General features: G+C 44.1%; 1 protein-coding gene across 16 annotated transcripts in view; it reads left to right on the top strand.

Moving 5' to 3' along the window:
* The window catches only part of LOC128332064 (sodium channel protein type 5 subunit alpha-like), a 205,676-nt gene that overhangs the window by 14,477 nt on the left and 175,787 nt on the right, over nucleotides 1-15,412 (top strand). For 10 of the 16 annotated variants that reach the window (XR_008310543.1, XR_008310542.1, XM_053266305.1 and 7 more), the window contains exons 2-5: nucleotides 542-695; nucleotides 3,555-3,589; nucleotides 11,736-12,021; nucleotides 15,101-15,221. Coding sequence is in view for 14 of the 16 variants with exons in the window: in XM_053266305.1 (XP_053122280.1) it covers nucleotides 672-695; nucleotides 3,555-3,589; nucleotides 11,736-12,021; nucleotides 15,101-15,221 (466 nt within the window). In the remaining 2 variants the exon portion in view is untranslated. Of the gene's footprint in view, nucleotides 1-489; nucleotides 696-1,147; nucleotides 3,590-11,735; nucleotides 12,022-15,100; nucleotides 15,222-15,412 lie in introns of those variants that run through there. The other 6 variants (XM_053266311.1, XM_053266308.1, XM_053266310.1 and 3 more) reach the window with 6 other exon arrangements.

Here is a 15,412-nt window from a genome sequence, read left to right as displayed (position 1 = left end):
ATAGTAGCAGCAGGGATTTGAACCGGCAACTTTCTGCTTGTTAGTCAAACATTTCCCTGCTGCACCACTTAAGGTGGGTGAATTGTACCCATATTTTAAAACCTGACATTCTATATTTTTCAATAGCAGTCCGACCAATCATATATATTGAAGGGGTATTGAAAAGGTAGGAAACAAATATTCAATTAATATCAAAATAATTGGATTGGCTCTGAAAATAATTGCTATGCAGTAGTGCTAGCATACTGAGTAGTGAGTACACATTTAAGAGGCTGCAAGACAGAATATTGTCTAATTGCCCTTTCCCCTTGGTTCTGATGAGGAAAACCTTTTTGTGTTATTAGCTTCAGAATGTTTCTACAGTAGAGAAATAGCTCACCCTTATTTAAATGAATAATTATCACCATCTCCATTTACTTCCGCACATGCTTTTGTTTCCGGTAATACCTCCTGAAATTTCATTTATTACTTTCAAGCCAAAAATATGCTCAGCTTCTCTCATTCCACCACAACTCCATACAAATTACACTTTCAACAACAGGAGCAAGGAAGAAAAGCATTTCTTAATATTCATATGGAATCTGATGACCAAGGTGAACGTTTTGCTCTTTTGGAAGAGTTTAACTGGAAAATGAAATCTGTAAACGTCTATTGAGATGAAGTGAATCTGGATGCTTTTCCTCAAAAAAGAAAAAGTAAGTTATTTTTTACAGTTACAAAAACTAGTTTCTGGGAAACCCTGGAAAATTATGGGGGATCATGTGGAAAATGTCCTCAGATAGATAGATAGATAGATAGATAGATAGATCTTGTTTTTAAGCTAGCATATGTTTCATGAAAATATGCACAATTAGTTGTATGTATCAATTACTTTATAAATGCAGAATTCTAAGAAGGTGCTATAAAGCTATTCATTCAGTGTATACTTTCCAAGCATGATACACTGGCTTATGCGCAAGATGCAAAAAAGCTTCTGGGATACATTAGAAATGCTGCTGATATGGTTCAAATATTTGTATATTAGAACTTAGTATTATGCACAATGGTACTGATTTAACAGATTCATAAAATCATTTTATGATTTTTCAAATGAAAACCAATTGTTGTGTTTTCAAATAATTAATGTTACTATGTTTACTTTATGTAGCACATGGTATGCATGGTGGTTTACACAAAAAAATGAGAAGATTGCTCACTGCCTCGAGCAGCTTACCGTCTAAAAATATGCACAAGAAAACAACAGAGGAAGGGGAGAAAAGTAAGGTATTGGGGGAGAATACACAATAATTACATATATGTGTACTTAGGCTTTGTTGCATTATGGTAGGAGGTTGGGCCAAAAGCTATATATAAAAGGAGGTTTTTGAAGAGGGATAAAAGAGTTCTTCGATCACAGAATTTGAGATTAGGCAAGGGATGAGTTGGTATGTTACAGCAGAAATATAAAGGGAGCAAGCCATGGTGAGTTTTGAAGGAAAGTACAAGAAGCTTGCGAACAATCTAGAAATGAAGCCAGGTTTAAGGAGGAGCATCACATAATCAGAGTGACAAGAGTGCTGGATGATTTTCAAGGTAGGGTGCTGGATAGAGGTAAGAGGACAAAGGTGAGATGAGAGACCAGAAACAGCTGCAGTAGTCAAGGCGAGAGATACCCAGGGTGTGTGTTGCAGCTTCCTCCTCATAGTGGGGTAGCTCCTTGTCGAAAGGCCCTGAGCATGCATAGATTGGATAGCTGATACAGCTGGAGGCATTATAATGCTTCAGACTTTATTTGGGGTAAATGAGGATTGGGTATTCCACTGCTTTTGCCTGTGGTGGCAGGGGCTCATTCATTCAGTAAAATTATTTAAATAATTTTTTAAAAAATATTTATTTATTTATTTATTTATTTAACATTTATATCCTGCTCTTCCTCCAAGGAGCTCAGAGCAGTGTACATGGTTATTTTTATCCTCACAACAACCCTGTGAAGGTAGGTTAGGCTGAGAGTTACATGACTGAGAAATACATGACTGGCCCAGAATCACCCAGTGAGTTTCATGGTTGAATGGGGATTCGAACTTGGGTCTTCCCGGTCCTAGTCCAAAACTCTAACCACTATGCTATGCCAGGCTTTCAGTTTGTTGGTGAAGTCTGTTATTTTACCCCTAGATCTCTGTTTCTTCTGTGAGTTCTGTTTTGTTAATGACATTATATGTGGTTTTATTAATTGAATTTGATGATACTTAGTCACTTTGAGCATCTGTTATTAGGAAGGAAGAGACAGGTATAGATTTTTTTAAAATAAACACTTTCTTCTCCAGAGGCATTCAGCTACATGAAAATATGAATAGAAATATGGAATGGAGTGCATGAGCCAGGCTTATTTATTTACTGTTCAATTTCTATACCACTTTTCATTAAAATAGCCTCAAAGCGGTTCACTATATAATTAAAACAATGCATTAAAATACAAAAGTACAGATAATATAAATATAAAAATAATATCCCTATTTAAAAATTTAATTACCCATTAAAAACAATAATACATAAAACACAAAGCAGCAGCAGTAAAAACACCGATGGTAGCTGCAGAAACTACTGAAGGTAGTTGCAGAGTCTAAATAGCAGGCAGGAATGACAGGCGAGAAGGACAACAGATCAGAGAAAGTCATTTGCTTGTGAGTTAGTGCCCCTGGCTAGCTGTTTCAGACAGAATGCTAGCATGCTAATAAACAAGTATATTTGACTTCTTAATGGATGCTCCAAATTGCTGTTTTGTGTACTCATCATAAATCCTGGTTTTCTGAAGTATTGTTTCACCGGAAGGGAAAAAACCCACTAGATGTACAGTGACATCCCTTAACTATTAAGGAGGCCACCATCTATTCTGTGTTACTCATTTCAGAATCTCAGTATTTAAGATCCTAGGATTTCTAGTGTGACAGTGACAGACACATTTGTAACTCTATGTCTGTAGGGATGTGCAAACAGGTTCAAACTCAAACCGGTTCTAATTCGAACCAGCTTGGTTTGAACTCGGACCAAATAGGGCATTGCATTGGCAATGCCGGTCTGAGTTCGAACCGATTGAGCCAGGTTCGGTCCAAGCCGGTTTGAAGGTTCTAGAGGCCATTTTAGATGTTGTCCTCCATTTTGTGTGACTTGTGTTGCTTGATTTCATTGGCTGAGCTCTTGCTTTCCTGATTGGCCAGATGCGTCTGGCTCTCTGGTAGGCTCTGCACTATGCCAGTCCTTGAGAACTGGCACCCTATTGGCCAGGGGGGAGGCCAAAGGTGGGGGCTCCCAAAGGAGGGAGTTTCAAATCCTATTTAAAGCCAAGCCTCTGGTCAAGCGAAATCACTCTGGCTGCAGTCTTCCTTGGCTTCCTTCTGGCCTATTGCAGCTGCTAGTGTGGTGAGAGTCTGCCTGGCAGACACTGCTGTGTGTTTCTGTTCCCAATCCTCCCTTCTGCCTCTTTTTCTGCCCCCCCCCCATTCTCTCCCCTGCTTTAAACCTTTTCTCCCCTGGTGTGACTGTGTGTGTGTTTGTTCTGCTGCTTTTATTTTTTCCAGTGTGGAGGGCAGAAGATCTCCAGGACAACTAGGGGGTAAGTGATTACTTTTTGTTGCCCCCTTTATCCCCTTTAGTGTTTCTTAAATAGGGCCTCATTTCGTGATCAGGTGTGGGTAGGTATATTTTCTGTGTTTTTTTCTTTACAGGTTGTTTCTTGTTTCCACAGATTCCCCCTTAGTTGCCCCCCCCCCCATTGTGTACTTTATTGCATTTTTAAAAATTGTATTGTATTGTTGTGGGTGGAGTGGGTGGGTAGTAGGCTTGTGAATTTTGATTCAGGTACAAAACATTTTGTGCCCTAAAATGGCAATTTTGGAAGTTTTGTAACCAAAACAAAATCAAGAATTAAAAAACAGATATTTTTGTTTCCAAATCGAAATGACTGTGTTTCGGACAGAATGCTTTGTTCTTTGGAAAAGCATTGTAATTCAAATTGACTTCTCTGACTCTCTCCACTCCAGCTGAGGCAGTGAGTGATTAGCAGAAGATAAAATATGCAAAACGCTGTTGAATGGTTTAGTTAAGTATGTGTTGTATTCAGTGTGATTGAAATGCAAACTGACCTTGCAAAGGGATTTGGAAGACAGCATTTTGAGACAGAAATACCCACATATCTTTGGGAGCTCAATGCAATTCCAAAGCTCTTGCTAAAAGCCATGGTATAAATTGTGTGGAAAAGCTTTTCGAGAAGCTGGTTAGGAAAGTTCTGAAATTACACAGGTTTTTCTTTCCAAAGGTTTAGAAAGAATCTCTTGACTTGTTCAGGGCTCTTTTGAAGAGCTATTTTGTTTTTCTTCTGATTTTTATGAGTTATAGTGGTGTCTAAGTTTTGTTGCCCAAGTTGAGCAGTCTAATGTAATTTAGGCCACAATGTAATTTGGTGGGACATGATGTCTAAACCAGTGGTTCACACCTTTTGCCATTGCAGGGACAGGTCATCCACATGGGACTACAGAAGACAAAAGGAGGGGGGTGGGGAATACCCCTGTCAATCTGTTGACACCCCCAGGAATCTTAGTTGCTTCTCTTTTTCTTGTAACCATGATCCATGGTTTTGCACTTTCTTAAATGCAGTGATGGTAAATCTTAACAATTCTGAACAGTAGGCTGATTTGTTTGGGCTACAGCTCACTCCACTTCAGTTAAAAACATTTGAAGCTGTTCCATAGTACCAAGGCAGTTCATTGCTCTGTCTTGCTATCTCAAATGACCTGTGGTCACTGTTCCATGGGGAGAGAGTGTTTTTATTGAAAGATTGCTTGAATCCACAAATGGGTTGTGCTGCTGTGCTAGTGCCACAGGGACAGGCTCCCACCTGCTGCAAAATTCTCAAATAACTGTGCCAAAAAATTAAGTGTCGTTGTTCATCATTCTCTTCACTCTTTCAACTTGTTTATATTGGGCTTCAGGGGCAAAACAGTGGGTTGGGTGGCAGTGCCCCAAGGGTGGTGCACCCTGATTCCAAATAGGGCAAAGGGCTGGTTTCTTAGGAATTTTTGAGGTTTACGCATCTTTAAAATTTTTCCCCATAGGGAATAATGAAGGTTTCTCCAGCCCCATAACTCCACCTGCGGGGCACTGGGATGGCCCAAAATGAGTGGTGTTGTAGTGCACAGAGGGTGCCAACCACGCCCCTGGATTGCTAACCCATTGGTTAGCTTTGTTGTTTCTGAGGTGTTGAGTTTAGATTCTCTGGTAGCAAATGAGATTTTTAATGAAAAACTATGAATCCACTCTTATATGCTACCAGAGAATCTACTCTCAGAACACCTCTAGAACAACAAAACCCTGTACTTCATGGGTTGGCAACCCATGTGCGTGGTTGGCACCCTATGTGCACTACACCGCCACTTGCTCTGGGCCACCCCAGTGCCCCTCAAGTGGAGTTATGGGACTGCAGAAACCTCCATTATACCCTACGAGGAAAATCTGAAAGACGCGTAACTTCATTAATTCTTTAAAAATCAGCCCTTTACCAAATTCCTCTGAAAAAATTGTGGTAGCTTCCTTGTACCAACTGGGCACTACCACCAACCACACTCCACTCTGGGCCCCCCCACGTGAAGCTATACTTTTCCTGAAATCTCCATCATATCCTATGGGGAAAATCTTAAAGACGTGCAAACTTCAAGAATTCACCCAAAATCAGCAGTTTGCCCAGTTCCTTTGAAATTTTTCTGGTAGCTTCCACTCATTGGGCACTATAATCCCCACACACTCTTTTGACCATGTGACCGATTTTTAAATCTGAATTAATTCGGATTTGGATTAATTCGGATACAAAACAAAACTGGGGTGATTCGGAAAGCTTAATTTTGGACAAAATACAAAATGGGGTTGATTCAGATTTGGTACAAATCGAAACAGAAAAAATACAAAACGTGCAACCCTAGTGGGTAGGCTTGTTTTAAAAAGTGTTTTCTTTAAATATGGGTTTTTGTTTTCTTTTTTAAAAAAAGGTCCCACCATAGGGTTTTTTTTAAAAAGGCCCCCCAATAGGTTTTTTAAAAATAACCCCCCCTTTTTTACATTTTCCCAATTTTTTAAAAAGTTCCCAGGGTCTTTGGGAATGTCTGAGCGGCATGTGGCGATCAGAGCTCGCAGCAAGCTGGCAGGCAGAGGTGGGAGGTGTTCCCTTCCCCAAGCTGGTGTGGGAAGCCGGGGTGGGGAGCAGAGAAGATGCCATCCTGGTGTCCCACAGGTCCCCATCAATGAATTCTTTGTCCCAGGAGAGGCAGTGGTGCAAAGACTCTCCTATCCAGAGGAGCCTGCTGCTGCTGAGCCAGGTCCTGGACCAGTGGTGGCACTGGCAGGTCCATCAGGTGGTGCACCACCAGTGCTGCTGCCCTGTGTGGAGCCTGGCAGTGCGGGGGACTTTCCTGCCAGGGAAGCTTCTGTCGTGGTCGGGGTGGAGGGCAGGGGCTTGACGGCTGGCATTGCAGCCAGATGTTACCTCCCCCTTGCAGCTGCTCCAGCACTCCTCACACTCAGTGAGGGCCCCCCTGATGATGCCCAGGTTATGGTGGAGTCCAGTGCTGGGTCCTCCCAGTTTGACTCCGAGGGGGAAGGGTCTGCTGCTGAGGTGGAGGGGGTGGCCCCTCCCCCAGTTAAGCCGGGTCCTTTTTCTTACGCGCAGAGTGGAAGGGGGGTGGGTGATGGCAGTGGGCGAGCAACAGCAGCCCCTCTAGGTCTGCTGTCACTCAAGATGGTGCCCAGGATGTTAGAGGCCACCCAAAGCAGTGATGTTTGGTGGCATTTTGAGGTTCTTCAAGATGCCACAACCACTGCTCACTGTGTCCACTGCAGGGCACAGGTCAGTTGGGGCAAGGATGCTAAGCATCTGGGGATGACCTCCATGTGGTGACACATGCAACAGCATCACCTGGATCTCATTGTCTCTGCTGGCAGTGCTAGTGCACCTCGTGTGCCTGCGACTAGCGCTGACCAGGGCAGTGCACCAGCTTCCATGAAGCAGGGCACACTGCCAGTCAAGCAGTGGACTCAGTTGTCGGGCAAGAAGCGCCCTGGTCACATGGACCCACGTCTCCTCACCTGCCTGATAGGGGAGGTGATGGCCATTGATGACCAGCCTTTTCAGTTAGTTGAGAATTCCAGCTTCCACCAGATACTCCAGCTGCTAGTGCCCAATTACAGTGCCCCTCAAGGACCACATTCAACCTGAGTGTAGTCCCCTTGCTGTACAGGCGGTGCAGGGAGCTCGTGTCAGCCATGCTGCGTGCATTTCGCCACTGATCTGTGGAACAGTGTGAGTGGGATGCACGCTACTTTCCTAGCCATGACTGCCCACTGGTGGGGTCCGGAGAGAGAGCAGACTTCTGGTGCTGCCTCTGGCTCCAGCATGTCCCACACCGCATTTCAGCACAGATGGGCTGTCTTGCACGTGGAGACCTTGGATGTCAAGCACACCAGGGAGGAGGTTGGCAGCTGTACTCGGCTGCCAAATTGCGGGGTGGATAGACAGGTTGCCACACCTCAAAAAGGGGTTTATTGAGACAGACAATGGCTCCAATGTAACAGCAGCAGTAGAGTCAGTGTTGGAGTTTGTGAACATCCGCTGCATGGCACACACACTCCACCTGACTGTTAGGGATGCCTCTGGCCTCAAGGAGGCAAAGGTGAACATGGCTGCCCCATGGTAGGTGCTGTAGCTGCCACAGCTGTGCTTGTGAAGAAGCCCTGCAAGATTGCAGCCCACTTCCACTGGAGTAGAAGTCCAGGTGCCTGCTTTGCGAACAGCAATGTGTCCATGGGCTTCCACAACATCTCATCCCCATGGATGTTTTATACCCAGTGGAAGTCCACCTTCCTCTTGTTCCAGCGCCTGCTGGAGAAGGAGGTGGCCCTCAACGACCTGGCAAGAAACTAGTCCTTCAGCGTGTGAGACCTAACCAACGCAGAGTGGAAGCTTATGTCCGAGATGGTGTCTGCACTCAAGCCCTTCCTGTTTGCCATGAAGAGCTTGTGTGGTGACACCACTCCTCTGAACCAGGCCCTGCCCACAGCTCTCCTCCTGGAGAAGCTGATGGGCGAATGCCAGACTTCGTTGACCACACCAGAGGGGCGTGCTCTGGCTGGAAGGCTGAGGGTGGGGTTGTCAGCAGGCTGGTCAATGAGTTGGGTGACAGGGAGGAGTACGTCCTGGCTTGTCTCTGTGACCCGACCATCAAGGGCAATGCCATATGTGTGGCTGACTTGCCCAGGCGGAGGGACCTCCTGGTTGATAGAGTTAGGGAAGAGGAGGTCATTAGGACTAGCAGAAACCAGGAGGGTGGTGATGGTTAGCCCCCCGAGTGTGTGTGACCCACACCCAGCAGCAGCACTGTGGGCGACCCTTCAGCTCCCACCCCTTCTTCCCAGTCTGGTGGCACGGCATCCCAGGCAGCAGTGCCTACGCAGCAGGCAGTTCCTCCCGCTAAATCAACCCAGTGGTTTAAGTGGGTGTGCCTTGCCTGGCTTGTGGGAGGATCAGCCTACCAGGCCCACCAGTGCTGTGCAATGTACTGCCCAATACTTGGAGGAGACTGTGGTGGAAGACCCCAAGATGGACTGTGCACAGTTCTGGGCAACCCAGCTCCAAGTCTGGCCGGACCTGGTGGTGGTTGTTACATACCTCCTCACCTGCTCACGAACCAGTGTCCAGCACGAGTGGGTATTTTCACATGCTGGCAACGTGGTAACACTCGCTCGGTCCCGGTTGGATCCTGGCTTGGTTGAGCAGCTGGTTTTCCTCGAGGTTAATATCCCGCTACTGGGCTACTCCGAGCTGGAGGTTGAGCTGGGTGAGTGATTGGCCCATGGTTGACCCATGGTGCTGGTCACCTACCCAGCAGCAGCTTCCGCTCATCCCTCCCCTTCCTCCTTCAGCTGTGCCATGTTGTAGTGTGCCCGCTAGTGCTGTGACTTGGCAACTGGATACACGCCCCACCACTGGCATAACCTGATGCTGAACTAGCCCCTGGTTCCACCTGACCACAGCACTTGGAGGGCCATGAGCACACACACAGACACTAAGCAGTTTGTGCCAGTATGGCACTGTGTAGATGTGTAAATATGTTGATGTGTGTTGTGATGCTTGCTGTTGTACATAGTTGACTTGCGCAGGGAGGGCAGGGGGCCTGCCAAAATGTATATTTGTATATATTTCAGATTCTGTAAATATGTGCTTGTGTAGATAGAAGTGTAGTGTGTGCATGTGAGTGTGTGTGTGCATGGAGGTTTCTTCTGTTGTGTGTGTGTGTGTATGTAAGTGGTGGATGTTGTCAGTAGTAGCAGTAGAGGTTTTTTCTTTCCTTTCTGTAGATAGTGGTTTTGGTCTGGTTTGTGTAGGTAGATAGTTGTTGTTGGTGTAAATATTACTGTATAGCTGCTGTATAGATGGATTTGTAAATATGCTTGTGTATATATGTATTTGTTAATTGTTTTAATTGGGTCCCTTTCCCCTCTCGTTTGGTTCTGCTGACACGCATGCAGACACACACACCAGACACACATGCACCGGCCATGATGAGTAAGTGGTCTCCTGCCACACCACATTGTGTGTGGCCTCCACTGACCTGCCACTGAGCTGGACTTGCCTATCCCTTTAATTTTTTCAGAGCCCCCTTCTCTTCCTCCTCTTCTAGCTAGCAGCACACACACGCACACACTAAATGCAAATACACATGCACACCACTGATGACTATATGTACTCTGGTGCCACCATGTGCCTGGGGCCCTGTGTAGCCTTCAGCAAAGAGGTGGTGGACCAGACACTCTGAGGCGTTTCTTTCCCCACAGGCAAAAAACATGCCTTGCACACAAAGAGAAGAGCAGAAAAACCAAGTGCATGGTGTGTGTTACTTTAAGTTCTCTTTCAGTGTGTTGGTGTGTTTTTGCCTTGCCCCTCTTTCTTTGCAGTTTGCATGCTGAGTTGGTTTTACTGCCTTGCATCATCTTGTTAGATCTTGTTGGTTTGTGGCTGTTGTTGTGTAGTCTGTGCTGTTGTTTGGTTTGGTCCCCTTGGCTTTGCAGTTGTGCGGGCAAAGCAGCAGGTCTGTTTCTGTGGTGGTTTTTTGGTTCCCAGTTGGTTGTCTTCTTAGTTGTGTCACTGTGAGTTGGTATGGTGGCCTGCTAGGGGCACAAAACTGTGGTGGTTGGTGAGCACCCAGGGGTGCCAAGCACCCAGCGAACCCCAAAGCAATTGGACACTTCTGTGATTTTAGATTTTTCCCATTTTTTGCATTCCTCCCATAGGGAATAATGGGGATTTGAGGCAGTTTCATTGAGAGAACTCATACACAGCAAGTCGCTTTTAATTTCAAAAGGAGTATATGGCTTAGGGGACCGAAGCCTTTCTCACAGTACTTTCTTGCAGTTCATTGCTCCAAGCACTTTTCTCCCAGACCAGCTCACCTTCAGTGTGTAAGCTAAACTGGGCAAAAAGTGCCTAGGGCCAGAAGGTGACTGCCAGAAGGTGAGGCAGGGAAAGGTCAGTCAGCCCCTCGACCACATTATTTCGATTTCGATTCCCCACATGCCTCTTTTGACATTAAAAGCAGACACAGGCTGTAATTCCATGTTCACTTGTTAAGGAATTCCATGTGAACATATGGCACGTACCCTCTGTATGTGAATGCAGTAAACACACAATTATAAAATGAAAATGCCACCATCACATCTAATTTGATGCCTGTATCAGTGGAGAAAATTCACATTGTACCTTTGCATGGTGTATGTCTGTGGGTTTCAGAAAGAATGAAAAGAAAACAGTGTGAATCAATGTGCTAGTTCTAATTCACTGTATTTACCTGAATCCAAGACTTTTACTAAGTTCTTTGATGTTAGAAATGTTGGAGATGTAACTCCTGATGGCATCAACTCTTAGCACCAGCAATCCTATTGACCACTAGGGGCACGAGGTGTCAGTGGCAGCCAGTGAGGGTGCCAGTAGTGGGGCAGCGAAAGGCGCCTTTAAACGTGAATTAGTAGGTGCTTACTCCCAGTGCTGCTGCACCTGAAGGATGCTCTGAGCAATGGCGTACTGCCCAGCACACCTTGCAGCAAGGGATCGGCTCTTCCACTCACCTGGCCTCTGTGCGAACCCCTCTCTGACTATGCTTTCTCTACTCTGATTCCCCTTTGTTAGACTGATAGTCTAAGGTTTCATTCTCTCATCTGGAGAGAGAGACTTCCTCCTTCTCCCTCTCCTCTTCCTGTATGTAGCTAGCAGCAAGGCATGTAGGCCTTATCTATCTCCATGATGGATTTCTAAATAAACTACTCAATTTAGAACTTTAACTACCTGTCTCTAGACAATATTAATTAGCACCGCTATTCTTACCTGTGCACTTCTGCTGCAGCTGGGGTAGATAAAGAACGCTCCCCTCCAAACTTTCTAGCAAGAATTCAGAGAGTTGTCTTAAATTCAGAGTATTCATTTCTGTATTTAACCTGTGTTTTTAAGGGTCATCTTAAATTTAGAGTTGTCTTCGATTTGGGTAAATATGGTATTAACTGTGTTCCAGGGAAATCTAGAGTTCCTTAGGAATTTATCAAGGGTTCCTCAGTCAGAAAACCAGTAATGGCAGACCAGCTAATAGAAAATAATCTAGTTTATGTGACTTTTACTGTAAAATTTTATTTCCACTGTGATAAACACATTTGTCTCTTCCTATCTGCAGTAGCAGTGAAAACAAGATGCCAAACTTTTCTTTTTCAACGGCAAATAATTTTCTCCGTTTCACCCCGGAAACCTTGGATGGAATTAGAAAGAGAATTGCTGAGAAGAAAGCAAAACGTGCCAGGAACTTAGAACTGGGTAGAGATGAACAGGAAGAAGAAGAAAATATTCGGCCACAGCTTGATCTGAAAGTATTCAAAAAGTTGCCTGCTCTTTATGGAAAACCCCCTCCATGGCTAATTGGAGAACCGTTGGAAGATGTGGATCCCTATTATAGAGATCGCAAGGTTATACACTTTTAAAAAATAAATAAATTATAAAGTCATTTTTGATATAAGTTCCCATGAGGCTAAAGTGCAGTAGAATCTTCTGGTGGCAGCCAAAATAAGATTTTCACACACAGTCTCTAACATTCAAACCATGTTCTTCAGAATAGGGAAAGCATTAATTGATCTGTGGTAAATCTTTAAGCCTAATTTATGGGTTTTAACTGGAAAGCTTGTTCTGCATTGACATAAGTCATCTATTCATGTACAGTTATACCCATTTAAGGTACCACATGCACATTGGAGCTTCCACTGATCTGTTGATTGGAGCCAATATATTCTATGTGCATTATCCAGATAACAAAACTGTAGAAATGTATGCAGTTATGAACATTCAAGTCCTGTTAATTTTGATGGTACTTACGTGCACTTAATTATGTACAATATTGCAACCAATAGATCCAGATAAAACAATTTTTTCAGTGCCACTGCTTCAGATAAGCATGTGCAGCATTACAGTTTGAATACTGCATCATTTACTTAAGAGAATTTTTTAATTGAGTATCTACAAACTCATTTCTGCTGGAACACCATCCTTGTTTTAATGCATCAGATTAAGACGGTATGATGAAGATAGGATACACATATTCCATAATCCAGAAATCTTAATCATCAGATTAAGAATTGAACAGAGGTCCTGTAATTACTGCTTTTATCATTGTGATAATAATGAGAAGGTATACCTCATCTAGCTTTGTCTAATATAAGATGGGGACACTAAATGGCAGCTAATCATTTCATCTATGGCAAGTATTGGCACTTTTATTTGATGTAGAGAGAAATAATTGACACTATTAAACATCCACAAAATCACCTTTTTGGAGTCTCAGGCTACACTTGATGTAGATGAAGATCCATTTGTTTAAACCCAGCTCCAATAATGCATAAAGCTGGCAACTCCTCCCCCAGGATTCCGGAAAAAGACATTTACACAATCGAAAACTATTCTACCCAGTTTGGGAGCTGTGTGCTCTCCCAATTTTTGGAAGCAAGGTATGAGGAAAACCTGGGTAGCTTTTCCTCCACACAATCATGCTTCCATCACAAAATTGCCTCTACCCAGGTTTTCCTATTACCTTGCTTCCACACAACCGAAAATTGGGAGCACACCCAGCTCCCAATAGGGATGTGCAAACTGGTTCAAATTCGAACCAGTTTGGTTCGATGGTTCGAATTTGAACCAAACCGGCCATCAGGTTCAAGCTGCAGGTTCGAATTTGAACCAAACTGGGGGGATTCGATTCGAACCAGTTCAAATTGGTTTGAACCTCCAAAAGTGGGTGGGGTGGTAGCTGGTACCCATGGGTACCTACCACCCAACCCCCAAAGCAATTGGACATTCGTATGATTTTTAATGAATTTTTGAATTTTATTTTTATTTTTTCTCTCATAGTGTATAATTGGACTTGAACCAACCCATTATTCCCTATTGTGGAGCACCCATGGCTGCCAACAACCACCCAAACCCGAAGCAATTGGACACTCCTACGTCAGGGGAAAATGGGTGGCCTGGAGTGGAGTGTGGTGGGTGGTAGTGCCCAAGGGGGGCAAGGAAGCTACCAGAATTATTTGAAAGGAATTGGACAAAGGGCTGATTTTTAAGTGATTTTTGAAGTTTACACATCTCTAAGGTTCTTCTCCATAAGGAAGAATGGAGGTTTCAGCAGCCCCATAACTGCACTTGGGGGGTGCTGGGGTGCCCCAGAGTGAGTGGTGGGGTAGTTCACAGAGGGTACCAGCCACCCCCATAGGTTGCTAACCCATGGGGTACTGGTTTTTGTTGTTTCTGAGGTGTTCTGAGTGTAGATTCTCTGGTAGCAAATGAGATTTTCAATGACAAACCATGAATCCACTCTCCTTTGCTACCAGAGAATCTACACTCAGAACACCTCAGAAACAACAAAACCAGTACCCCATGGGTTAGCAACCCATGGGTGTGGTTGGTACCCTCTGTGCACTACACTAGCACTCCCTCTAGGCCACCCCAGCACCCCCCAAGTGCAGTTATGGGGCTGCTGAAACCTCCATTCTTCCTTATGAAGAAGAACCTTAAAGATGCGTAAACTTCAAAAATCACTTAAAAATCAGCCCTTTGCCCAATTCCTTTCAAATAATTCTATTAGCTTCCTTGCCCCCCTTGGGCACTACCACCCACCACCACTCCTGGCCACCCCTTTTATCCTGACGTGAAGCTATACTTTTGCTAGAATCCTCATTATTCCCCTTGGTGCCTACCACCCACCCCACTTTTGTGCCCCTAGGTGCTCCACAATAGGGGATAATGGGCTGGTTCGAGTCACATTATATCCTATGAGAAAAATAATTAAAAATATTTCAAATGTTCATTAAAAAATCGTACAAGTGTCCGATTGCTTTGGGGTTTGGGTGGTAGGTACCCATGGGTACCAGCTACCACCCCATCCACTTTTGGAGGTTCAAACCAGTTCAAAATGGTTCAAATTCGAAGCAAACCAGGGGGGTTCAACCAAAACCAAACCTCCCCCTCCTGGTTCGAACCTGGTTTGAATTTGAACCGAACCGGGCAAACAGCTTTTGTGCACATCCCTAGCTCCCAATCCGGGTAGAACACAGATTTTGATTGTATGAATGACCTCAAGCTCTCTTTGTAGTCTCACTGCTGTCATAAACAATCCTCTGCCATAGTAACCCCAAGGGTACTTCTCCTATGTCAATTAATGGCTATTCCAGGTGTCCCTGTTTTATATGCCTCTGTTTGTCCTGATGCTGGGGATCTTGTTAGTGTGTTCCATAAACCCAATCACTGTAATTGTTGGTGACTGGTGATTTATAGCACACAGTTTTTGCTGTAAAAACTGTGTGCTGTAATTGCTGGCAATTCCAGGATGTTTTGGTATCCCCCCAGAAGTAAGTATTTGTGAGGTTACATTAAGCTTAACTTAATAAATAAATAAATCTTAGTAATTACAGTATACCTTAGGTGTAGGGTTGTTGTTTTTAAACTTGGTCTCTTTCTAAATGCTATGTGATATTTAAACAATATTTACATATATTTTTACAGTCATTTATGGTGTTAACAGCCAGGAACAGAATCTTTCGTTTTACTGCCACCAAAGCTTTATTTCTACTTAGTCCTTTCCATCCACTAAGAAGACTAGCTATTAAAGTTTTGGTACATCTATATCCTTTTTGTGGTTTTTTTCATTCTTACTTTATATTATGAATTCATGGAAAACTGGGACTTATAATAACATATGGGCATTTTTTCTATCTTCTAGGGGGGGAAAAGTCATCAAAGTTTACCACAACCAGAAAGAGTATATTAGGTTGAGAAGTATGTCTCAGTAAACGTTTATCTGGGGACCTAATGAAT

Source organism: Hemicordylus capensis, chromosome 6 (assembly GCF_027244095.1).
Source record: "Hemicordylus capensis ecotype Gifberg chromosome 6, rHemCap1.1.pri, whole genome shotgun sequence".
Taxonomy (NCBI): Eukaryota; Metazoa; Chordata; class Lepidosauria; order Squamata; family Cordylidae; genus Hemicordylus; species Hemicordylus capensis.
The sequence above is the reverse complement of the archived record's forward strand: the minus strand, read 5'-3'. Positions and strand labels throughout refer to the sequence as shown.